General features: G+C 42.3%; 1 protein-coding gene across 1 annotated transcript in view; it reads left to right on the top strand.

The window, feature by feature from the left end:
- The window catches only part of myo15aa (myosin XVAa), an 85,947-nt gene that overhangs the window by 9,551 nt on the left and 50,573 nt on the right, over window positions 1–25,823 (top strand). Inside the window, 16 exon segments of the mRNA XM_051941517.1 lie at window positions 13,686–13,744; window positions 14,114–14,237; window positions 19,575–19,670; window positions 19,907–20,038; window positions 20,126–20,251; window positions 21,156–21,233; window positions 21,325–21,482; window positions 21,560–21,605; window positions 21,688–21,812; window positions 22,222–22,339; window positions 22,477–22,652; window positions 23,409–23,493; window positions 23,636–23,689; window positions 23,931–24,012; window positions 24,609–24,739; window positions 24,991–25,086. Coding sequence (XP_051797477.1) covers window positions 13,686–13,744; window positions 14,114–14,237; window positions 19,575–19,670; window positions 19,907–20,038; window positions 20,126–20,251; window positions 21,156–21,233; window positions 21,325–21,482; window positions 21,560–21,605; window positions 21,688–21,812; window positions 22,222–22,339; window positions 22,477–22,652; window positions 23,409–23,493; window positions 23,636–23,689; window positions 23,931–24,012; window positions 24,609–24,739; window positions 24,991–25,086 — 1,686 coding nt within the window.

Below are 25,823 nucleotides of genomic sequence, written 5' to 3'. Positions count from 1 at the left end.
GTTTCCTCTGGGCACTCCGGCTTCCTCCCACAGTCCAAAAACATGCTGAGGTTAATTGACTACTCTAAATTGCCCGTAGGTGTGAATGTGAGTGTGATTGTTCGTCTATGTATGTGGCCCTGCGACAGACTGGCGACCTGTCCAGGGTGTCCCCTGCCTTCGCCCAAGTCAGCTGGGATAGGCTCCAGCACCCCTCGTGACCCTAGTGAGGATAAAGCGGTATATAGAGAATGGATGGTCAATAGAGTAAAGTGTAAACACTTTAATACTTCTTTGTTCAATGGCCACTCTTCAGATTTGGATTTCAGTTTGCATCAAATGTCTAACCTCTGGCCTCCCTCTATGCTCTCCATCATTCATTCATTCATTCATTCATTCATTCATTGGGCTTTGAAAGGCACATCTCAGATCAGAAGTGAGCTCATGTTGAGCACAGCTGCTGTGATTCTTGATTCTGTTTTTATCTGGTAACAGAATCATTTCATAATCCAATTAGAACAATTTCTATCAACAAACATGTTCTGTAACTACAGATGGCATTAACTATGTGGATGTATCAGTGACACTCTGCACACACGTCTACAATATGTACACAAGCAGGATTGTAAATATTCAGTCACACATCTCATACTGTACACAGATATAAATAGACACACTTACTATTGAGCCATGTAATGTCACACAATCAGAGAGAAGTTTCTGGGAGTGAAAGCATCTCTTGATTCATTTTGTTTACAGTCAGTCAAAGTGGAGAGTAAATGAACAGCCACACTCAGCCTGCAGCCTGAGGGATTTTTCTGTTATGGTTTTCTTGTTGGGATTTTTTATAATTCCTTGCAAAACAAAATAGGAATCCTTCTTTTTTCCCCCCCCAAAGACCAACAACAACAAAAAAAAGCTTATTTATGTGGGAATGTAAAGTTGAGGGCTGCACAGTGATTGGGTGGTTAGCACTGTTGCCTTGCAGCTAGAAGATCCCCGGTTCATGTCTGCCTAGGCCAGGGATCTTTCTGCATTTTTATAAATATATTTTTAATGTTTATTTGACAAAGGGCTGCATAGTGGAGTAGTGGTTAGCACTTTCGCCTTGCAGCAAGAAGATCCCCGGTTCAAATCCCGGGGTGCCTGGGATCTTTCTGCATGGAGTTTGCATGTTCTCCCTGTGCATGCGTGGGTTTTCTCCGGGCACTGCGGCTTCCTCCCACAGTCCAAAAATATGCTGAGGTTAATTGGTTACTCTAAATTGCCCATAGGTGTGAATGTGAGTGTGATTGTTTGTCTGTATATGTAGCCCTGTGACAGACTGGCGACCTGTCCAGGGTGTCTCCTGCCTTCGCCCAAGTCAGCTGGGATAGACTCCAGCACCCCACGCGACCCTAGTGAGGATAAAGCGGTTTATAGAGAATGGATGGATGGATGGATGTTTATTTGACAGGGACAATACACACAACATTGCCACAAAAGGGAAAATGTGATGTACACAAGACATCTAGCTTCAGCTAATTTGCAGTCTTTGTCCCTCGTCAGGCGATTAAAATACAATGAAATATATTATGGAATTTGCATATTCTCCCTGTGCATGTGTGGGTTTCCTCTGGGTTCTCCAGCTTCTTCTCACAGTCCAAAAGCATGTTGAGGTTAACTGGTGACTCTAAATTGTCCGTAGGTGACAATGTGAGTGTGATTGTTTGTAGCCCTGTGATAGACTGGTGCTCTGTCCAATGTATCCCCTGCCTTCACGCTAAGTCAGCTGGGATGACTCCAGCACCTCTGGAATCCTAATGAGGATTAAGCAGTGTATAGATACTGGATGGATGGATGAATTCTAAGTTGAGTAGAATGTCCAGATTTCTATATGTTTCATTCTCTGTCACAAAAACAAAACAAAAGAAGGTATACATGAAATCTTCAAAAGTCCTTCAAGGTGCAGCTTGGCAAAAATCTTCCATTAAATTCAAACAATAGGACAAGTTCTAATAAATTATTTCAGATCTCTGTTTGAACACAATAATCAGTCAGACCAGTAAAAGGGGGAAATACTTTTTTTTTGTGGATGCCTCACTTCAGTTGAGTTTATCTCCTCGATAACCCAGTACAAGCATTTTTACTCTTACATCCAAAAATCTGATTTTTTTTAGATTAATATAAAAAAGAACATATTTTACTCATTTGAAATAGGCAGGGTCTGATGGAGAAAGATTTCATTGTTAACATGGTGACTGAAGGACTTCCACAGGATTGTCTGCATCTTCCTTTGCATCTTCTTCTGTTATCCTCCTTAAACACCAGTACAGTAGCTATGATGCACATTAATGTCATCTGCAGTGTATAGCACAGAAATAGTAAATCCAGGGCATGTCCAGGGAGTTATGTATGAATTTCCGTGCTGACAATACAATACAATACAATACAATACAATACAATACAATACAATACAATACAATACAATAGACTTTAATTGTCCCACTTGGGGAAATTTATCTTGGACTCAAAAGCTGTGTCATCAATGCCATCTCAATAACTACAAAACAGTATTGCACATATCCCAAACATTACACATAGCACATACATACACCATAGTAAAAATCACCATAGTATAAATGCTATAAAAATAATTGCAAAATCTTCGGCCTAAGCAGCATTGTTCAGGAATTTGATGGAGGTTGGATCAAATGAATTCTTGAAACGGTTGAGTTTGCAGCTGGGGACTCTATGTTGTCTGCCTGAGGGTAGGAGCTTGTATTCCGAGTAAAAGATATGTGATGGCTCAATCACTATCCTCTGGGCTTGCCTAAGAACAGTTTGTTCATAAATGGACTGCAAAGATTGGTAGTCGTTTTTTTCCCCATCACCTTCATGGCCGTGTGCACCAAACGAGCCAGTTTGGTTTTCAACTTAAATTTACTTAAGGTTCCCATACCAGGCTGACATCCCATATCGGACCAAGCTCTCTAGTACCGCCTGATAATATAAGAACATGATGCTTTTGTCCACACCATACAATCTCAGCCTGCACAGGAAGTACAGTCTCTGCTGTAAACAGGAACACATACTTTCCACATGGATGTTCCAACTAAAAGAGCTATTTAAATGAACTCTGGGATACTTATATGAGTGGACCTGCCCAATGGGTGAGTTATGTATGACAACAGGACTATTGTCTCCTACTGATCTCAGGTCTAAAACCATCTCTTTAGTTTTTTGAACATTCAAGATGAGATGGTGAGCCTCATACCACTGTACAAAGTGTTCTATTTCAGAAAAATAGGCTGAAGGGTTTGAATCTCTGTGCAGTAGGCTGAGGATGGCGGTATCATCAGAAAATTTTAAAACAAGGTTCCTGGAGAGACTGTTTGTGCGTTCATTTGTGTAAAGCGTATAAAGGACCGGGGAGCTGACACAACCCTGCAGGGCACCTGTGCTGATTGATTTGCACTCTAAGAGGGTATCATTGACTCTCACCTGCTGACTTTGACTGGTTAAAAAGGAAAGATACCACTTGATTAAAAAGGGTTAACACTCATCTGCCTCAGTTTTAGGATGAGGAGATGGGGTTGGAGTGTGTTAAAAGCTGAACTAAAATCAATAAATAAAAGTCTTGCATATGCTTTTGGGCATTCCAAGTGCTTGACAGTGAAATGGGAGATGCTGTTGATGGCATCATCAGTACCTCTCCCCTGCCTATATATGTAATAGGCAAACTGGTACGGGTCAAGTGCCCACTTAACCTTTGCTTCAAGTATAGACAACATGTATTTCTCAAAACTTATCATTACAATTGAAGTCAGGGCCACAGGTCTAAAATCATTGTTTTCAGCAAGACACTGGATTTTTTTCCCCAAAGGGCAGGAACAGTGTGTGTATCCACAGACTGCTGGAAGATGGAGCTCCAAACTGGAGTGAGCTGTTCTGCACATGCCTTTAAAGCTCGTGTCCGGAGTTTGAATCGCAGCGTCTCCCAAAACACTGTTGGTCCCACCCTTCCTCTGATTTCGCCCCTTTATTTGTGCACGCGCGCAGTACCTGACAGGAGTGCCTGGAGTGCTGCAGCATCTTGCCTGTTTTGCTGTTTTCCACTCTTCTACATTTAGTACATTTAGTAAATAATAAAGGAATTACGTTAGAATTCTGTATTGAGTCTAACTTGTCCTAATACCAAAATAACATGAATCTGCTAGGACGAACGAGTAAAGTTTCAATATGTGATTACACTCGTGTATCCCTCTCGATGATGTTGTTTATCAAACTTAGTGCATTTACGCGTGTATATGTGTTACATTGTTTATTTATTTCTATCTAGAGTTCAGAATTGCATGACTCCTCTGACAAAGAGTATGTCCCAGACGCCCCAACATCTTCCTCCAGAGGTCGGGTATCTAAACGAAGCCCTCGGGCGGGCTATGGAGGCCGTGGTCGGGGAGCGACGCGAGCACCCCGAGCCAAAAAACGTCCTGCAGTCTCTTGGCCTGACAAGCCGTGGGATTGGTAACTTTTCTGGAAGTTGCTGATCCCTGATGCTCTCTCCTCCACAAGCAAAACAAATGTGCGTGCGGTTGCGTAGTGCGTAGCTCGCCCACCTCTGCATGGGCTTGCTTGCTGTGTGCGTAACCGTTGATTGACAGCATGACAAAGCTGAAGCTCGAACTTGATTGGTCGGCAGCGACCGGCGTTTTTGGAATAACATGGGGGTCTATGAGAGGAAGGAGGAGCTCATGAATAAATTTTCATATCGCGTCATACTAACATTATATTATAGTATCGAACTAGACTAACACATTTGAGCTTTGTTAAACAATGATACATAAATTGAAAACAAACGGAAACTCTGGACACGAGCTTTAAGAGCAGTGCAGAAATGCTATCTGGGCCAGTGGATGTTTTAGTACACATGTTTCAAGATGGACTGAATCCTGTGTGGATCATTACAATCCTGCAGCTGGCATCAGTTTAAGTAGTTCTATTTATATTGTTACATTCCTCAGCAAAGTCATGGTTTTCAAATCGAAGAAGAAAGTAATTCAGTTCATTAGATTTCCTTAGACCATCATCAGTACTGAAGCACTTCTTAGTGGTATTCATGTTTGTAATGGCCTTCATAGAGTCCCACAGCTTTTTTGAATCATTGACATGAACATGTACTCTGTTGTATCCTTGTGATGCTTTCTGGCTTCCTTTACCCTCTAGTTGAGTTCTCTTTGCACCATTTTCAGTCCTGCTTTGTCATTATTGATAAAAGTCAGCTTTTTCCTGTTAATACAGTCATTTTGTCAGGCTGGCTGCTGACGGCTCTGTCTAGCGCCGGTCACTTCGTAGCTACCTGTTCCCGACTGTCAGCAAAAGAGAAGGCTCGCCAATAAATGGGGAATTACTGGTGAGCCGAACATCCACCTCCCCACCTCTTCGAATGCAGCTGAATACTACGCTTTGCTGGGGCTCGGTCTCCTTACCTGTGTCCGCGCTGGTGGATTCCGGGGCCGAGCAATGCCTCTTGGACCCAAATCTGGTAAGACAGCTGGGCATTCCAGCTATTGCTCTAGACCAAACCCTAACAGCTCGTTCCCTTAATGGCCTTCGCTTAGCTCAGCTTTCCAAAGAAACAGTCCCTATAGATTTAATCACCACTGGCAACCATAGAGAGAAACTTACCTTTTGTGTTTTTGAAAATGCTAATCCTCCCATGGTCCTAGGTCACTCTTGTTTAGTTAAACATAACCCGCAGATTGATTGGCAGCTTGGGGAAATCTCTTCCTGGAGCCCCTCATGTCACCAAAGCTGTTTACTCTCAGCACTTACTCCATCCAACTCAGGTGTAACCAGCCCCGCTGAATGCATTAATTTAGAGAAGGTTCCTGCTCAATATCATGACTTAGCTGCTGTTTTTAGTAAGTCTAAGGCCATGTCTCTGCCGCCTCACCGTCCTTATGACTGTGCCATTGAGCTTTTACACAGCGTCACGTTACCGTCTAGTAGGCTTTATAGCATTTCCAAACCTGAACAAGCAGCAATGGAGACTTATATCAGGGAGTCACTCGCGGCAGGAATCATTAGGCCCTCGTCCTCTCCCCTCGGAGCGGGATTTTTTTTTGTTGAGAAGAAGGATGGTTCCACGAGACCTTGTATTGACTTTCAAGGTTTAAATAGCATTACTGTCAGGAATTCATACGCATTACCTCTTATGGATTCGGCTTTCACGCCCCTTCAGGGGGCCACGGTGTTTACTAAATCAGACCTTCGTAACGCCTACCATCTTGTCCGGATCCGAAGTGGGGATGAGTGGAAAACTGCCTTTAACACACCTCTTGGTCATTTCGAGTATTTAGTTATGCCTTTCGGTCTCACGAATGCCCCAGCTGTTTTCCAGCATTTGATCAACAATGTTCGACATGCTTAATCGATTCATGTTTGTTTACCTGGATGACATTTTGATTTTTTTCACGGAACCTGGAAGAACACATTGGCCATGTACGACAGGTGTTGGAGAGGTTACTGAAGAACCAGCTTTTCGTCAAAGCGGAAAAATGCGAGTTCCATGCCACGACTGTTTCCTTCCTGGGGTTTGTCATCTCTCCGGGTCAAATTAAGATGGACCCAGGGAAGCTTACTGCTGTACAGGATTGGCCTGTCCCTGAGACTAGGAGGCAACTCCAATGTTTCCTGGGGTTCGCTAATTTCTACAGACGCCTTATTAAAGTCTATAGCAAAGTTGCCTCACCCCTCACTGCTCTGACTTCTACCTCCAGGACCTTTTCATGGACTCCAGAAGTGGCTCGAGCATTTGAGGACCTCAAACAGCAGTTTATCTCGGCCCCGATCCTCACCAACTGGACCCGTCCCTTCAGTTTATTGTGGAGGTGGATGCTTCAGACACAGGAGTAGGGGCTGTGCTTTCTCAGTGGTCCCCCCAGGACCAGAAGCTCCATCCGTGCGCCTTTTTCTCTCAGCGCCTCTCCGCCGCCGAACGTAACTATGACATCGGCAACAGGGAACTGTTGGCAGTAAAACTGGCCCTTGAGGAATGACGTCATTGGCTGGAGGGGGCTGAACAACCTTTTGTGGTTTGGACCGACCATAAGAACTTGGAATATGTTAAGTCGGCCAAGAGATTAAATTCCCGTCAGGCGAGATGGACATTGTTTTTTGGACGTTTTAACTTCTCTTTATCCTACCGCCCAAGGTCTAGAAATATTAAGCCTGACGCCCTATCGCATCAGTTTGCCGCGTCTGATGACGATAAGGAACCGGGTCCGATTCTGCCTGAGTCGTGCCTGGTCACTTCGCTTACCTGGCAGGTGGAGGCTGATGTCCGTCAGGCCCAGCAGCAGCACCCAGACCCAGGTAACGGCCCCAGGGGGCGTTTGTTTGTGCTTGACTCTGTTCTTTCTCAGGTACTACAGTGGGGTCACGCTTCCAAGGTCGCCTGCCACCCCAGGAATCGACGAACACTGGAACTCATCCAACAGCGGTTCTGGTGGCCTTCCCTGGAAAAAGATGTTAAGGAGTTCGTGGCTGCCTGCACCACCTGTGCACGTAATAAGACGTCTAACGAGGTCAGTTCGGGCCTTCTCTTGCCCCTCCCTGTGCCAAGGCGACCTTGGTCCCGTATAGCTGTCGACTTTGTTTCTGGTTTACCTGTGTCTCAGGGGAATACGGTTATACTTACCATAGTGGATGGTTTTTCCAAGGCTGCTCACTTTGCTCCTCTACCCAAGCTTCCATCTGCCAAAGAGACTGCTGAGGTTTTGGTCCAGAACGTTTTCCAGCACCTTGAGTTTTACAGCATCCCTGCGCATATTGTTTCTGACCGTGGACCACAATTCATGTCGGAGGTATGGCGAACCTTTTGTACCGCTCTTGGAGCTACTGTCAGCCTCACCTCTGGTTTCCACCTGCAGTCTAATTGCCAGACTGAACGTACCAACCAGTCACTGGAAGTATTTTTACGATGTTTGGTGTCTGAGAATCCGTCGTCTTGGTGTGAGAGGCTCCCTTGGGTTGAATATGCACACAACGTCTTCACTAATGCCTCTTCTGGATTGTCTCCTTTTCAGTGCTCTCTGGGCTACCAGCCTCCTTTGTTTCCTTCCCAGGAAGCAGAGATAAACATTCTCTCGGTGTCATCGTTGCTTCGTCGCATGCAGGGCATGTGGAGGTGTGCACGTCAGGCCCTGCTACGCTCCACCCGGCAGATGGCATCCCAGGCCAATCGTCACCAGCGGCCGGCTCCAACCTACACCCCTGGCCAGAAGGTGTCGCACCGGGCCAAGGATATTCCGCTACGGGTGGAGTCTCGTAAGCTGGCGCATCAATTTATTGGACCTTTCATGGTAGATCGTGTGATCAATCCCTGTTCTGTGCGATTACGTCTGCCTGCTTCAATGAAGGTGCACCCCACGTTTCATGTGTCTCAGCTTAAGCCTGTTTCAGACTGTGCACTAGCCCTCTCTGATCTGCCCCCGCCTCCGCCCAGGATGATTGATGGGGCTCCGGCCTACACTGTGCGAAGATTATTGGATGCCCGCCGAGGGGGCAGGGGTCTCCACTTCCTTGTGGACTGGGAGGGATACGGACCAGAGGAACGGAGTTGGGTGCCTAGAAGCTGGATTATGGACAGAACTTTGATCTCTGACTTCTTCCTACGTCATCCTGATCACCCTACTCGGGCACCTCCAGGTCCTTTTAGGCGTCTGCACCTTGTGGCTGCAGCGACAGCTGCGGCTCATTGTAATCAGCTGCTGGATTGGAAACATGTGAGGTCTCAGCCAATCAACTCCACTTCCTCGACTACAAGAGCAGATGCCACTCGTCTCCCTGTGCTGGATCGTGAAACCATCTGTGACAATCTCCTGTACCTATAGTCATTGTTCTAGTTTATTTGTGTGCCTCTAGTAATTCTGATCTCCTCTCTGCTACAGTCATTGATCACCTGCACCTTCCGTATGCTGTCTGGGACTCCTCTATTCCGCACCAGGATCCTTCCATGGCCACCTGGCAAGCCACCCACCATTCCCATCATTCCGTCCAGCGTTCATAGCCATCGCTCCCACCGCTGCAGCCTTCCCCGGACATTCACCTCAGCCGGAGCCCAGTCCAAGCATCTTGCGTTCCTTGAGTTTTTCGTTTAATGCAGTAAATTCTTTGCTAGTGTATTTTGTTTCGTATTTTGAGTCAGTAGTAACCAGCCCTGGGCTTCGCTTTCAGTTATTCTTTGGCTTTGTTTTGTGTATTGAGTTAGCTCCAGTTCTTGCCTATAAAATACCCACCATGAGTTCTGATCACTAAAAGTCATCCTCGTCACTAGTCGCAGTAGAGCGCTGACTACCTTCTTTGTTGTTAGCCATTTAGCTTTCCGCCTGCTAGCCAAATTCCTTTGTTAAACATTGTACCTCGGCAATAAAGCCTCTTAAACTTATCTCATTGCGTGCCCGTTCATTCTCTGCACTTGAGCTCCCATTCTGAAACCCTGACACATTTATGCTCTTGGTTATGTAGGGCTTGTTGTTAGGGTACACTGTAATGTCCTTTTTGCGACCACTTTGTCTATACAAAAATGTATGTAGTCTGTTATTAGCTAAGTGGCCTCATAAATCTCCAATTTAGAAAATTTGGCCCAGTCTGTGCAGAGGAAGGATCCTTTGAGTGTCTCTATGCTGTCCTTGTCCCACACTTGCAGTCTTAGTCTGTGCTTGCTCCTTTTAAAGATAGCTTTGTAAAATTGGAATTAACTGGACAGTATTATGGTCATAGTTTGATAGTGGGGGTAATGCTTTTGCAGTGTATGTGTTTTTTATGTTTCCATAACATTTATCTAAAACTCTGTTATGTCATGTGTCACATTTCACATATTGTTCGAATCCCGGGAGAGACAGTTCCAGCTTGAAATGGTTAAAATCTCCAAGAATCACAATTGTGGCTCTGGGAGTGCATTGTCGTTGTTGATGAGCGCAGTCTGCTATTTGGATAGCAGCTCCAGCTGCGCCTCCGCTGGGAGGAACATACACAGCAAATATTAAAACATTTCCAAACTCTCTCAGAAGGCAGAAGGGTCACAGCGACAGGCAGATTAGTTCTACATCAGATGTGCATACAGTCTCTCCCACAATGTAATTCCTGCACCAGCTGTCATTTCAAACACACCACCCCCTCGGCTCTTCCCTGACAGCTCTGTCTGCTCGGATGAGAGAGAAATCCTCCAATTCAATGCAAGAGTCTGGAATATCTTGATGTAGCCAGGTTTCTGTGAACACCATCACGCTTGATTCCTTGTACTCGAAGCAAACCTTGCTCTTAGCACGGAGCTCCTCCATCTTGCTCTTCAGCAATCTGACATTGCTGAGTAACAGGCTGGGCAGCGGGGGTCTGTTTCCTCTCCACCAGAGACCCTGCCGTATTCCCCCTCTTCTGCCTCTCAGCCATTGTCTGCCTCTAGCCGGTTGTATTTTCACGTCATCGGGCCGCTCCCATAAGACGGATCTCTGGATCCATCAGTGACTGCTTCGTCTCCACACGTGTATGAGCAGCTGTTAGACAGGATGCCAGCAGTTCCCAAACAATCAATGCCAAAAGAAATCCTTGTGCAAAAGTCGACATGGTGGTCAGTCCAACATAAACTTGTTGCAGTCACACAATACAGACCGATAAAAACAATCGGACAACCAGCGAACATTTAAAAAAGGCCAAGAAACGGCAGCAGCAGCATGAGTCCGGGTCACTAGCAGAGCAGCGCCACCAGAAGATTTTTATTGATGTATCTTAAAATCAAAAACACTCAAAAATTATTCATCTTTTTATCCCAGTGGTATAAAACACATGCTCCAGTTGTCTGTTCGTTGTATTTCTGTTGTTATTTGATTCACAAAGATAGTGGAAATCCTGGAAAACAAACAAAAAATTCAGTTCAGCGAGTGTCATTTTCCTCTTAAAATTCCCTTTTCGATCCATCTTCTGTCACGTATCAGTGTCCGACTGAGCAAAGTTGCTTTTCTGTCCAGTTTAAGCGGTGACTCGACTCCACTTTGCTGTCTTGTGATGCTTCTGACAAGGAGTGAGGGTGAGGAGAGAGACAAAGGCAGGCTGAAGAATACATTAAAAGTACATCTGATCATGAGGCACTTTATATCCTCCACATACACTCTTATACACTATGCAGAAGCCTTTTGTATAATTGAATGTCTAATTCCATGCCTATGTAACAGGAGAGGAGTCGGCCGTATACCCACTCATTTCCTCTGGATGGATGAGGCATGGCAACACATTAGTGTGTGTATAAGTCATTCAGCCTGGAGAAGATCTCAAGTCTCAAAGCATTCTTTATCTGATCAGCCCTCATGTCGCAGAGACATGAATGAATAAGAGAGTAGGTAGAGGAGCTGGAAGGAAGCAAAGTGTCTGATGTTGGTGAAGTGAATGAGGATAGATGGTTACAAAAATAGGAAATACGTGAGCAGATGGTGGGAAAAGGAAAGAGGGTGCTGGAAAACATATGAAGTAAAACTGAGCCCTGCTGTCATATTGCCTCATCTGTCTATAGAGGAAGACTTTAATTTGTCTGAAAAAATTTTTGGACTCTAACTGAATCAGGCGTAAACTAACCGTGACGTCACCCATTGGTTTCAACGCCGAGAAAATGAAGCCCGCATTTTGCTACTTCCTGGTCGCCGTTTTGGATTTTTTGGAGCCAGTGACTTAAAAAGCGTCATCAAACAGGCTGGACCGGAGAGCAACTAAGGGCAGGATTGGCTGAGGACTCTCTTATCCCACCCACATTTTACCGCAGAGGCTTCTGTTGCTGTCTATCAAATATAGCCACGCCCCCTGGCTCCGCCAACTTTAACGATTTATTTAAAATTCAGTATTGATTTATTTTAAGATCGGCCACCTGATCTCTCATTTTGACCATGAAAACTAACGGGAAAAAAATCCTGAGCTGTAGAAAATCAGTCTATCAAATTTTATTTTTTCCAAAAATGAATTGGGGTCTATGGAGCAAAAGCTTTTTGGAGCCAACCCTAGCGGACAGCGTGATATTGCAAGTTTTTGACACTTCCGGGTTGGCTTCAATTCTGGAGCCAGATGCTACGTCCACTATATACAGTCTATGAACTGAATATGTAACAGTGAGCTTTGCCTGCAGCAGCCTATGGAATCTAACTTACGCTGTAACTGAGCTGAGGTGTCAGTTTGCAAAGATAAGCTGAAGGTTGTCTCAAGGATGCACAGATATTGCTGATCCTTTGATATGGGAGTACAAATCAGGAAGTGAACTCCTGTACCATTTTAGTGCAACTACTGTACACTGGAACTGTATACCAAATGTAAGAGAAAAAGGGATGGAAAGTTTAAAAGTATTGTGGATAATGTATGATTTTGACCCAGTGGCAGCAAAAGATAAGGTGTGAGAGAGTTCATCCTCCAGTAATCACAAAGGCTTGTACTAAATTTTTTGTAATTTTTTTGGTTGTTTGAGTCTGGACCGCAATGGTTGATCAACTGAACATCCATCCATCCATTATCTATACACCGCTTAATCCTCATTAAGGTTGTTTGTGTGTGTGTGTGTGTGTGTGTGTGTGTGTGTGTGTGTGTGTGTGTGTGTGTGTGTGTGTGTGTGTGTGTGTGGGTGGGGGGGTGGGGGGTGGGGGTGGGGGTGGGGGGGGGCTATCCCATCTGACTCAGGGAGAAGTCAGGGGACACCCTGGACAGATCACCAGTCAATCACAGGGCTACATTAGAGACAAACAATCCCACTCGCATTCATACCCACAGACAATTTAGAGTTACTAATTAACCTCAGCATGTTTGGGGAAGCCAGAGTACTCGGAGAAAACCCATGCATGCACAAGGAGAACATACAAATTCCATGCAGAAAGATCCCTGGATGGCAGAGACGTGAAATCTTTTAGCTGCAAGGCAGAAGTGCTAACCACCAAGCCACTGTGCAGCCTTTTGACTCAACAATATTTCTGAAAACAAAAAAATCAAGTAAAGCATCTAACCACTACATCCCCACCTGACTGGAGTTCTAGCAGTATGCAAACTACACCAATGCTGTTGTTGGGGCTGTAAAGCACTTGATTTATATTTTAATATGAACAAACTACTGAGAGTTAGGTTTGTTCTCCCGTTTTGTTCTACAACATTGAAAAAGTATACTTTTTTCTGATCTTGGAGTTAAAGTCAGAGACATTTCTAATATTGCAATGTGTACAGTGATGGCAAGAACAGCACGCACGCAGATTATTGAAATGAATTAGTGATGAATCGCTCTTATGCATGAATCTTACATCAATAATAGCCTGATTTTATGCAGGATCGCTGAAGGCGAAGATCCAGAAAAATAGAAATCACAAATTCATGTATCTATGAACTAATCTGCCTTTAGGAAGAACAGTGTGTACTGGCTCATTGACACAGTTTACTGGGATGCTTGACAGAATCAAGAAATATCTGTAGTGAAAAAGGCCAGACATTCCACTCTAATAGATTCAACAAAACTAAAACGAGAGGAAGGGGACTGTCAGCTGAGTTCATGAAGCACACAGCTGCATGTGTGGAAAAGGCTTTAAATATTTAAGTTTGAACATTACACTTAAAATAAGAAGCGCAATGAAATGAGATTTGAGTAGCTATACATTATCGAGTAGATGCCAACATATATGATGGCTGAGTCACTCCTGTTATCTCTACAGGAGACGATGAGGGACAAAATCTACACCCCTCTGACTGTAGAAAGTGCTGTTGATGCCAGGTAAGAGACAACTACATGAAAGTGAGATTTTTTTTTTATGCTGGGTGAGAGACAACTACAAGAAAGTAAGATTTTTTGCTCCAGATGCATTTCTGAAAGGAGATTTTTAGTGAGTTAAAAAAAGAGAGATAAAATAGAAATTTCCCCACATCTGTTTCTAATAAAACACATAATTCCTGAGGTCTTGATGCTCTGTTTATCTAACAAGTTCTGGCTAATCAACTATACTTATATCATGTCAAACTTAAAGCACAAATACGTAAATCTAGCCTTGACTAAAATGTCAATTCCTGGAATATCTGTCTCTCTTTCTCCTTCTAATATCCAATATTTCTCTCCATCCTTTACACAAAAATCTTTGTTCTCCAGAGATGCTGTTGCCAAGATCCTGTACTCGCTGCTCTTCCATTGGTTAACAGAAAGGATCAACACTCAGGTGTACCCTCACCAACACACTCTCTCCATCTCTATCCTGGACATTTACGGATTTGAGGTATGCAAGTTGTCTCAAGGGTTTGTCATCCTATTAGATTCCTTTCAATTTTATTTCTTTATTTAGAAGTCACATGAGGTTAACTTTTTGGGGCAGATCCCGAAACTGATTTTCAGGAAGTAATTTTTTTTTTACTCTCGATATATTGGCTACTGTACTTTATTTATGTTATAATAAAAAGGGAAAATAATGGACTTACTGTTTATTAACATTCCAATTTTCTAAATTAAAGATACACAAGTTTATAATTCACGTTTTGGTCATAATCCATACAGTTAATTTACTAAGAATGTGAATATTTACAGATTTAGATATTGTTACAGTGTTTACGTATTTGTATTTATACCATGACCAATCAAAATCATGAAAGGCTTAGATTGAGATAACTGTAAATTTAATTTGCTTAAAGAGACAAACATAACCTTTTAAACCTAAATTTGTAATTTACAATGTAATATACAATTATTTTAATGCTTAATGTGGTCACATGACAGGCAGAATGAGGAAGTTGTTAAGAAGCTGAATAGTAAAGGTGTGGTGCGAAAGTTATTCATCTCCATCGTGCTGTTTCTCTTTAGAAAAGTGATCCAACCATCACACATTAACATTACACTAGTTAGCAACATATCTTTAAGGCATCACTTGACACTGAACCACCGACTGCACAGCTGCGATGCGTGCTCTGCAACATGCACTGCAGACAGTGCTGAGATTCAGGCATCTTTTTCTGTGTTGTGTTTTGTAGGAAGCAAAATTTGAAATTGGCATCTAACAGACTGCAAATAAGCCAACATCACTACATACGTATACGACAGGCCAGTATCGGCTTCTGATATGTTGGTTGAGCCTTAAACATATTTCAAATAGTCACAGAAAAAAACAGTAATATCTCACAAATGTGCCACAGAAAAAACTAGAAAAGCACGTCAGAGAGCGCAGTACTCCGCCAAGGCTGCTCAGTTGATGTATCATTTCTGACGGATGAAGTCTTAAATAAAAAATGACCTTGTGCTGAGCACAGACATGTGTTATGTACAGGTCCTTCTCAAAAAATTAGCATATTGTGATAAAGTTCAGTATTTTCTGTAATGTACTGATAAACATTAGACTTTCATATATGTTAGATTCATTACACACAACTGAAGTAGTTCAAGCCTTTTATTGTTTTAATATTGATGGTATTGGCCAAAAAGTAAAGAAAAATTACTCTCAAAAAATTAGCATATTATGAAAAGGTACTCTAAACGAGCTATTAACCTAATCATCTGAATCAACGAGTTAACTCTAAACACCTGCAAAAGATTCCTGAGGCCTTTAAAAACTCCCAGCCTGGTTCATTACTCAAAACCGCAATCATGGGTAAGACTGCCAACCTGACTGCTGTCCAGAAGGCCATCATTGACACCCTCAAGCAAGAGGGTAAGACACAGAAAGACATTTCTGAGCGAATAGGCTGTTCCCAGAGTGCTGTATCAAGGCACCTCAGTGGGAAGTCTGTGGGAAGGAAAAAGTGTGGCAGAAAACGCTGCACAACTACAAGAGGTGACCGGACCCTGAGGAAGATTGTGGAGAAGGGCCGATTCCAGACCTTGAGGGACCTGCGGAAGCAGTGGACTGAGTCTGGAGTAGAAACATCCAGAGCCACCGTGCACAGGCGTGTGCAGGAAATGGGCTACAGGTGCCGCATTCCCCAAGTCAAGCCACTTTTGAACCAGAAACAGTGGCAGAAGCACCTGACCTGGGCTACAGAGAAGCAGCACTAGACTGTTGCTCAGTGGTCCAAAGTACTTTTTTTGGATGAAAGCAAATTTTGCATGTCATTCGGATATCAAGGTGCCAGAGTCTGGAGGAAGACTGGGGAGAAGGAAATGCCAAAATGCCTGAAGTCCAGTGTCAAGTACCCACAATCAGTGATGGTCTGGGGTGCCATGTCAGTTGCTGGTGGTGGTCCACTGTGTTTTATCAAGGGCAGGGTCAATGCAGCTGGCTATCAGGAGATTTTGGAGCACTTCATGCTTGCATCTGCTGAAAAGCTTTATGGAGATGAAGATTTCATTTTTCAGCACGACCTGGCACCTGCTCACAGTGCCAAAACCACTGGTAAATGGTTTACTGACCATGGTATTGCTGTGCTCAATTGGCCTGCCAACTCTCCTGACCTGAACCCCATAGAGAATCTGTGGGATATTGTGAAGAGGAAGTTGAGAGTCACCAGACCCACCACTGTGGATAAGCTTAAGGCCGCTATCGAAGCATCCTGGGCCTCCATAACACCTCAGCAGTGCCACAGGCTGATTGCCTCCATGCCACGCCGCATTGAAGCAGTCATTTCTGCAAAAGGATTCCCGACCAAGTATTGAGTGCATAAGTGAACATAATTATTTGAAGGTTGACTTTTTTTGTATTAAAAACACTTTTCTTTTATTGGTCGGATGGAATATGCTAATTTTTTGAGATAGGGATTTTTGGTTTTTCTTTACTTTTTGGCCAATATCATCAATATTAAAACAATAAAAGGCTTGAACTACTTCAGTTGTGTGTAATGAATCTAACATATATGAAAGTCTAATGTTTATCAGTACATTACAGAAAATACTGAACTTTATCACAATATGCTAATTTTTTGAGAAGGACCTGTATGTGCGTGTTATGAATGGATACCGAATTGCATGTAAATCACTCTTATAAAGGTCTGTTGATCAGTTCGTCACTTTTGGCAAGCCTTTGTTTTGCTCGTGTTGAAATAATCGCGCCCTCCATGCTTTTCTTTTGAAGGTGTATTTTTAATGTTATAGGCTTTTATTTTGTCACCATTCCAGCGGCACAGGAAGGGTTTATCTATGAAGTGGTTTGTTGACATGACAAAGACACTGCCAAAAAGTCCAAAAATTCAAATAAAGATGAAAGAAAACGGTTCCACGCTGTTGCTGTCTAGCAAAGGATGTGTATAAACTTATAAGCACACCTAGCTGCGATGGGGACAAGCTCTTACGATGAAGAAATGAGTGAAGAACAGTAAGGTGAATTTGTGTTCAAAATAAGGTTGACGACTGAATGTAAATAAAGGCTTTGTGAAACATCAGGAGCTTCACCATTGTCTGGCTATGTATGTATGTTTGCTACATTGCATGACCTAAATATGTAGCAGGGACTCAGATGGGACTCAGAAACACCCACAGTTTAATCATTTGTGCCTTGTATGATTTCCAACTGATAAATCTCAATCAATTTATACTACAAAATTTGTAGTAGGATCACAATGTGATCGTCAGCAGGTAACTGACACAGTGTTCATGTCATGGTTATGGTGATGCCGTGCCGGCAGCTATATCTCCCAATGGGAAATCCTTCACAAACTCGTGGATCCACACTATAAGCCGCATCACTGCCAAAATCTAATCACTTCATCCTTGTGTCATTTCTGGCCTTCCCTGGAAATTTCATCCAAATCTGTTAGTCCGTTCTTGAGTAATATTGCACACAGACAGACAGACAGACAGACAGACAGACAGACAGACAGACAGACAGACAGACAGATGGATTCACAGATTCACAGACAAACACATGCTGATCGTCACATAACTCTGCATTTAATTGGTGGAGTTATTAACAGAAGTTGACCTAACAAACTTAACAAATAGCAGGCAAGCCGCTAGGTCCAACACTGTGTTATTTATGTGCAGTTTTATCTGGAGACTGAACATCAGCACCTTTCCACTAGTCAAGGGGTCGGCAACCCGCGGCTCTGGAGCCGCATGCGGCTCTTTCATCCCTCTGTTGTGGCTCCCTGTAGCTTTGGAAAATAATATTTAATAAAATGTTATTTTTATTCTTTTATTTTAGTTTGTTAGTTTTTAAGATTTAATTCTAAATTTGAAGATTATGGTGATCTTGTAACATCAAAATAAAACGTCTTAATTTTTTGTCTGGCAAAATATGCGTCCCAGCCGTCAATCTCCGACACTCGCTGGCCTTCGTGTATTCATTTGGAGTCCTGTTGATCTTCAGATCCCAGTGTTTGCTCTTCATCCATTCCTAAATCCCAGCCGTCGCTTCTTCAAATTTCTTTCTTTTATTATTGTCACAAATACACCACTGCTGCACGTCTCCGCCTTCACAGCAGAGTCCTGCACTGTGTCGGGTACTCGTGAGTACTGAGGTAAACTACGGATAACTGTCTTGCTCAGTATCTACTCTTTGATATGTCAGGTTAATATGACGTTACTTGCGAGAGCACGGCTCGATGTCATGTCCAGCATCCAGGCAGCAGGTCAGAGAGTCAGAGGAGTGTCGTCCTGGAAAATAGGGCAGCGACTTACCGGAGAAAAGTTATTAGCTTAAGATAAATAGATAAATAGATTTTACAAGTTAAATAGACATTCGCAAATTACGTAACATATGAGGTCCAGGAGCAAAAATGACATTAACCAAGTAAGATAAATATTAGTGGGAGGACACAATTGAAAAAATGAATCTATCTAATTAGAGGCTTTGTAATTAATTAATCACGACTGATTAACAAGGGCATAGAGGTACAAAGCGATATATGCAGTGTTGTCTTCATTTTAAATGCCAAAAGCATTTTGCGGCTCCCGTGTTTTCTTTTCTGTGGGAAACGGGTAGAAATGGCTCTTTGAGTGTTAAAGGTTGCCGACCCCTGCACTAGTCAAATCACTCCCAATTAAAAAGTCAGTGCTCTAAGTCAGGAAACTGGGCAAGACCCACAAAGCAGCTTGACCTGACACAAGATTTGACTTTGAAACTTTATGGCGACGTACACCGATGTCCAACAATTGGACATAAGAAATAACAACAGACTCATTTAGAAAGTGCAATTAGCATTTTCATGAGAACAACATTCCTATTACAAATGCAGCATCACTAGACTTTTTTTCAGGCATTTTTGGAGGCAGCACTGTAGAGTTTTGTCTCACCCCTTCTTGCAATAGAAGTACATTCAGTCTTAAATTCAAAGACTAGTGTTAGTGCCACACTCAAACTGCAAAGACAAACCTCTGACAGAATTCTAGTTATTAAGATTATGAAGATTAAGACTATTAAGATTTATCAGCATAACTTCGGGGGTGACAATGCACGACACTCACCACACAGGAAGGCAGAAAGAGCATCTTATTGCCCATCTGTAACTTTCTTGTTTCTTGTGTTACTCCTGAACAGTCACTCTTTAGACATGCAGATGAGACACAAAGAATCACCGTGTGTGTGTGTGTGTGTGTGTGTGTGTGTGTGTGTGTGTGTGTCTGTGTGTGTGTGTGTGTGTGTGTGTGTGTGTGTGTGTGTGTGTGTGTGTGTGTGTGTGTGTGTTGCGGGCAACAGGATCTGGCCTTCAACAGCTTTGAGCAGCTTTGCATTAATTATGCAAATGAGTACCTGCAATTCTTCTTCAACAGGATCGTGTTCAGAGAAGAACAGGTGAGTCCACATCAAACCCGCAGGTACACGCTGCTACACACTTCACATCAGAAGTGCAGACACAAGATACACTTAAATTTTTCAACACACTTGGACAGATAAGGATACAAATGGCTCTCAATTAGCGTTGGAACCATTAGTGAATTATGTGATTAGTGGACATACATGAATTCTTTTTTCAGACCGAGGAGGGCTGCAATGTATATCACACTGTGCTGTATGTGATCCTCATACAGGAGGAGTACAGCAGGGAACAGATCCCGTGGCAGGACATCACATTTAGTGACAACCAGCCATGCATTGACCTCATTGCCGCTAAGCCTCATGGGATATTGAGAATTCTGGATGACCAGAGCTGTTTCCCTCAGGTGAGGAAGTACACACAGCCTGAGCACATGTACACATCTGGTTCAAGCATTATACTGGTCACTTAGAATCTGATCTTTTGTTGTCAGGCAACAGACCACACTTTCCTCCAAAAGTGTCACTATCACCATGGCAACAGCCCACTCTATGAGAAGCCAAAGATGCCCCTCCCAGAGTTTACTCTCAAGCATTTTGCTGGTCAAGTCACCTACCAGGTACTTAGCTCCTCACTGACTCATCAGTGGCTTTCTATTGGCCTGTTAATTATGAAAATTTATCTGATTGGTTGAAATCCATTAAATCATTGACAGCATTTTTCGGAACAGAAAATACAGTCCAATAACTTTTGAAAACAGACATTCCTGGCAGCAGAGAATGAATCCTATAGATTTAGATGATTATATTTTCTCATTGCTCCACCCTGAAGTTGACATTTATGGTTTTCAGTGAACTGTTTCAAGAACTACAGGACTAACTGCCAATGATGTTTGGTGCAGAAGTTCCTCAGGTTGAATTATAAACATTTCTGTTATGGCTAAAGACTCAATCTGGTAAAAAAAAAAAAAAAAAAAAAAGTGTTTTACATAGTTACCGTGTCCCTATGGTGTTTTCTTCATTTGTTGGGATCAATAAAACAAACAAAATAAACAGTCGATACAATGGCTGAGCATTTAAACCTGCAAAGTTCTGATGACCATATCGAAAACATAAAAACCTAACTAGCCAATATTGTCAGCTTCCAGAGAATTTTTTACAGTGTTTGAGGTGTGCTCTAGTTCCATTGAATGGGGAAGGATGTGTGGAGAGACAGGTGTGAACTTCAGAGATTCACAAGGATTGTAGATGAAGCAACAGGGTAATGTTACATCTAAGCCATTTTAAGACCAAAAGGAATTCATTTCCCGAAAAAATCTTGCACTTTTTATAAGCAGAGATGAATTTTTAGGCGTTTAATCAATGACCAGCGAGGGACTTTGAATTGTCTTCTATCACAAAATCAGTATTTTCAATTTGTCCATCTCTGGTTTTGACCCATTTGTAAATGTTGATATGCATGGCAAACTAAGATGTGAGCACAGGAAACAGATCATCCAATAATGTCTTTTGTCACTGATGCAGGTTTACAAGTTCCTTGATAAGAACTACGATCAGGTCCGACAGGATGTCCTGGACTTGTTCATTCAGAGCAAGAACAAGGTGAGAGGAGAAGAACTGATCGACGTAGCAGTCACAGTGAAATACCTGAATATTGTGTGTGAACATGTTGTGTGCATTTGTGTGTGTCCAGATGGTGTCAAACCTCTTCCTGGTTCATGCAGAGGTCATGGGTCAGCAGAGAGGAGGTCACAGGAGGAAGAGCAGCACAGTCACCAGAAAATACCAGGCTTCGACCGTCAGCAGCAAGTTCCAACAGTCACTGCTAGAACTGGTGGAGAAGATGGAGAGGTGAAGCACAATTTCTATAAAAAAAATCATAATTTTGTGGCATTGAAATGAGCTGGCTTTTATTTTTTCCATTTCAGGTGCAACCCTTTCTTTGTTCGCTGTATTAAGCCAAATAATATGAAGGTACATCTTCCAACATTCTGTATTTCTGATCATTTAAATTTATATCAATCAATTTTTTAAGCAACTATACATCTGTGCTTAGCAACCAGGTGTGTTCGAGGGTGACCTGGTCAGCAGCCAGCTACGACACTCTGGTGTCCTGGAGACCATTAGGATCCGAAGGGAGGGATATCCAATCAGAATGCCATTTTTTGCCTTCCTGTTCAGGTAACATATGCACTCAGTGCTGGAAAGCTCTTGGCTGAGTGAAAAAGGGTGTCAATGCATATAGAGATGGTCAGGGACTTAAATTACACCTACCAAAGAGCATTGAAGCTGGTCAGGGGTTAATGGTGACCTAAACTCTTGCAATTTGTACTGATTGTCTTTAGATTTTCAACCAGTATCTTACCTTTTTACAGTCAGCAGTTTGTTTGACAGTAACCAGCAAATCTAAAATTAAAAGAGAAAAAAACACTGGTATTACAGAACAACAAACAAAAACATGCTAATAATCGTGTTTTTTTTCTAATGAGGCCTTTTTTGAATTAAGTATCACGATACATTTATGTAGATATAGATAAAACTCCATGCATTCTTTCATCTATGTGAGCATGTGCATGTGTGTCATCCTCAGGTATAAGTCCTTGGTGGGGATACAGCAGCTCCCAGCAGCAACTGCAGAGAACTGTGTGATATTGCTCAGCAAACTCTGTCCACTCCGTCCAGGAATTTTCCATGTTGGAGTCACAAAGGTGATTTTGTTCTTTAGTAATTAAAGGAAAATCTGCAGTACAAGCTACACCTTGCTCTGTATCTCCAATCTGTGATGCTCTGACTCTGTCTGTGACTAATTTTTGATTATTACTGTACATTTGTGTGTCACTGGCAGCTGTTTCTAAAGGAGGACATCTACCAGTTGTTGGAGTGTAAACGAGAACGATCCCGACAGCTTGCTGCTCTCACCCTGCAGCGTTACACTCGCATGTTCTTCGTCAGGAAACGCTACGTTGAGTTCCGCATGAGAATCATCAGATTTCAGGCACATTGCAGAGGCTTTATTGTTAGGTGGGCTGTCACACAGAGATGCTTAAACGTCAGTAAACTTACCGTAATGGAACTTAAACCACCCCTTTGCATTTTTGATGGCAAATATAGAAGACTTCATACTTGGTAACACTGATGTTGTTAAATGTACAGTTTGCATTTCCCTGCCCACTTTAATTCTGAGAATAAAAAGTGCTTTTAACCCTCCAAGCAGTTTCAGTACATGTAATGCCAATGTCAGATTATTCAGTCACTGTGGGCTCATTTTTTACTGCAATATGAATCTTGAAACAACACTTTCCTGAAGACAATGAGAGAGAATTAAAAATGTGCCAGTTTACCAAAGTAAGGACACCATAAATCTTAAAATTACAAACCACAAAGTTGAATTTCCTTGATTATTTATTGTACAAAAATGCATTTTTTAAAAAAAGAAAATGTTTTATTTCAACATTTTTTGAATTGTCCATAGATATTTTATTACTTACAATTTCCATTTGTTTCCATACATGTATCGTGTAAAACACAGCCTGTAGTTCTTTCCAGTTTAGCTGAAATGTCCCTGATTTTGTTTTCACATGACTGTTGGTTGCAGTTGAGGTGTTGAGGACCAGTGATTATTCTTTTTTCTTTTTAAACAGAATCTGTTTAGCATACATGATGTGACAAATTTTGAAATGAGATGTGGAGAATAAAATGAAGTTTGTCTCTATGTACCAAAGGCTTCTTGAAGATTGAGATCAACAAGCAACTTTTAATTCTCTTTGCATCCTCTAGGAAGCAGTATGTGAAAATGAGGAAGTGTCTGGTCCAATTTCGCTCTCTTGTCCACATGTATGTCAACCGCAAACAGTACATCAAGGTACGTGTTGCGTCCTTTCAAGCAGCTGCACTTTTTCTTTCATTTTTGGGGGAAATATAAGAACATAATAAACTATGACAATCTTCTTGCTCTGGATTGAAATAAAACCACTGAGCTTGTGATTTTGGTGATCTGTTTGCAGAGGAAGTTTGAAGCTCGAAGGCGAGTTGAAGAGGAGATAAGGAGGAGAGAGATGGTGAGATGAAAGTTTGGACAGACGTTACACAGGACACAAACTCAAAAATTACCCGTAAAAGCAGTAGGTTGGCAGTCTGTCAAACTGAATTTGTTATCCGTGCAGGTTTCAAAGTAGCAACTCTATAATCACATTTACTTTAAAATTTCTCTTTTCTCTACTTTTTTGTGGCTTTGAAAGGGAAATCTGTCTAAATTCACTGTCACTTTGCAGACAAATTATAAAAGAACATGTCTTTCAGGAGCTGACGAAGAGGGAGGTGGTTAATGTCACACACTTGGTGATTCCTGCAGAACTGGGTGCTTTGCTGCAGACAGCAGGAGGTGTGTGGACATCTGTCTGTCTGTTCTCTCCATCAGTGTTCATCACACGGTGTACATACATTATTATTCATGAAGTGAATGCATGAAAGCACCCCATTCAGCTCTTTGAAGGTCTGTCATCTCATTACTGCTGACTGTCAAATAAGGAAATGATTTAAATAATCCTGACAGAGTGGAACAGGAGAGGACATTTAATAAATAAGCCATGCAGACCTTAATGTTATTTCTAAAAAGGCTTTTGGTACTTGTGTCCCAGATGTCATGTCTGAACAGCTTTCACAGTGCCAACAGAAAGAATAAGTAAGTGAGTAAGTAGTAAGTAAAGTTTATTAATATAGCACCTTTCACAGAAAAAAAATCAAAAAGTGCTTTACAGTAAAAGAAAAAGTAAATAAGACATAAAAATACAGTACAATAAACCCCCATGATATAGAGTCACATTGCTCATAAAATCACACATGTAAAATCACATGTAAAACACACGTAAAATCACACATGTAAAATCACACACATAAAAATTGTTTTAAAAAAGAATAGACATCCATATGCAATTTTTTTCTGTTGTAACACTGTTCTTTTCATCTTTCTGTCTTCAGTCAGGAGGGAGCTGCACTCAGACTGTCTGGCTCTGCTTCAGGCTCCTCACATCCAGGAAGAGGCTCAGCTCCCTCTGCCCCTGGACATTAATAACTACCCGTTCTACCGCTATGTTCAGATCCACTTCAGGGTGAGATGTGCATCATCACACTTGCAACTTTATATTGAGCTTTGTCAGTGCAGATCAACTTGAAACATATTATATAACATACTGTGTATGTGTTTTCAAAAGCATCTTTTCCAGCTGTAATGTGGTTCCTCAGATATTGTTCCCATAGCAAAACATTAAGTCTTTTCTGTCGAATTTCTGCTTAGATTTATTTGCTAGGATGTTGGAGATTCAAAAATAAATATTGTGGTTCTTTGGTCTATTGGCTGAAGGAACCAAAGTTTGGGATGCTGATGGCCCCTCTGGAGTCACCTCTGACCCGGGTGGAGGAGGACCTGAAAGGAGAGGCTCTGGAGCTTTTCATCATGGTAGGCTGACCTCTTTTATAAACTGAATAATCCAATCTGGAATATTCTCCAGGCCCTGCTCTGCTGTATTTATAAGGATACAGCCATCCAAAATCATGTCACTATGGCAAAAGGCTAATTGTTATATTCCAGACGTCCCTCTCCTCAGCAACATTTTCTAAGTTCTCCTGGGGGATCCCAAGGCGTTCTCAGGTCAGATGAAATATGTCATCCCTCCAATAAGCTCTGGGTCTACCATACTCCCACTTGTATATGCCCAGAAAACCTCTAGAACCTCTCATCTTGAGTATTTTCATAAAATGAATGAGGCCAGCCCCTCTCTCAGATTGTGTCTCTGGAACCTGTACAATACGCTGGGGTGAAACTGTTCCACCTCCTACACTTACCCCGTTTCCTTCCCCAACCAGATGTGATGTTCCAAGGCTCCATTTTGGTCATTTTCAATGGTTAACTCCTCACAAGGGGTAACTTGGAAAATTCCTCATTTGTCCTCAAATTTTGACGGTATAAAAATCAGGTCTTTGATAAAAACTTGTCAAAATCATCCACATCAGTCAAACGGTGTGGCCAAGGTGGTCCCCTGAACTTTAATGATTCGCCATGAAAGATTAAGTGCTGTGTAAATCCCCTGTACATGCTCTCAGTCTGGCTAATCACTATAGAAACATTTTCCATTGGAGACCCTACAAGGGGCCGTTCACAGGACATACTAACCCCTTCACCAAGATACGGCGGCA

The sequence above is a fragment of the Acanthochromis polyacanthus genome, chromosome 21 (assembly GCF_021347895.1).
Source record: "Acanthochromis polyacanthus isolate Apoly-LR-REF ecotype Palm Island chromosome 21, KAUST_Apoly_ChrSc, whole genome shotgun sequence".
NCBI classification, from domain to species: domain Eukaryota; kingdom Metazoa; phylum Chordata; class Actinopteri; family Pomacentridae; genus Acanthochromis; species Acanthochromis polyacanthus.
Note: the sequence above shows the minus strand (reverse complement) of the source record. Positions and strands in the feature narration are given on the sequence as shown.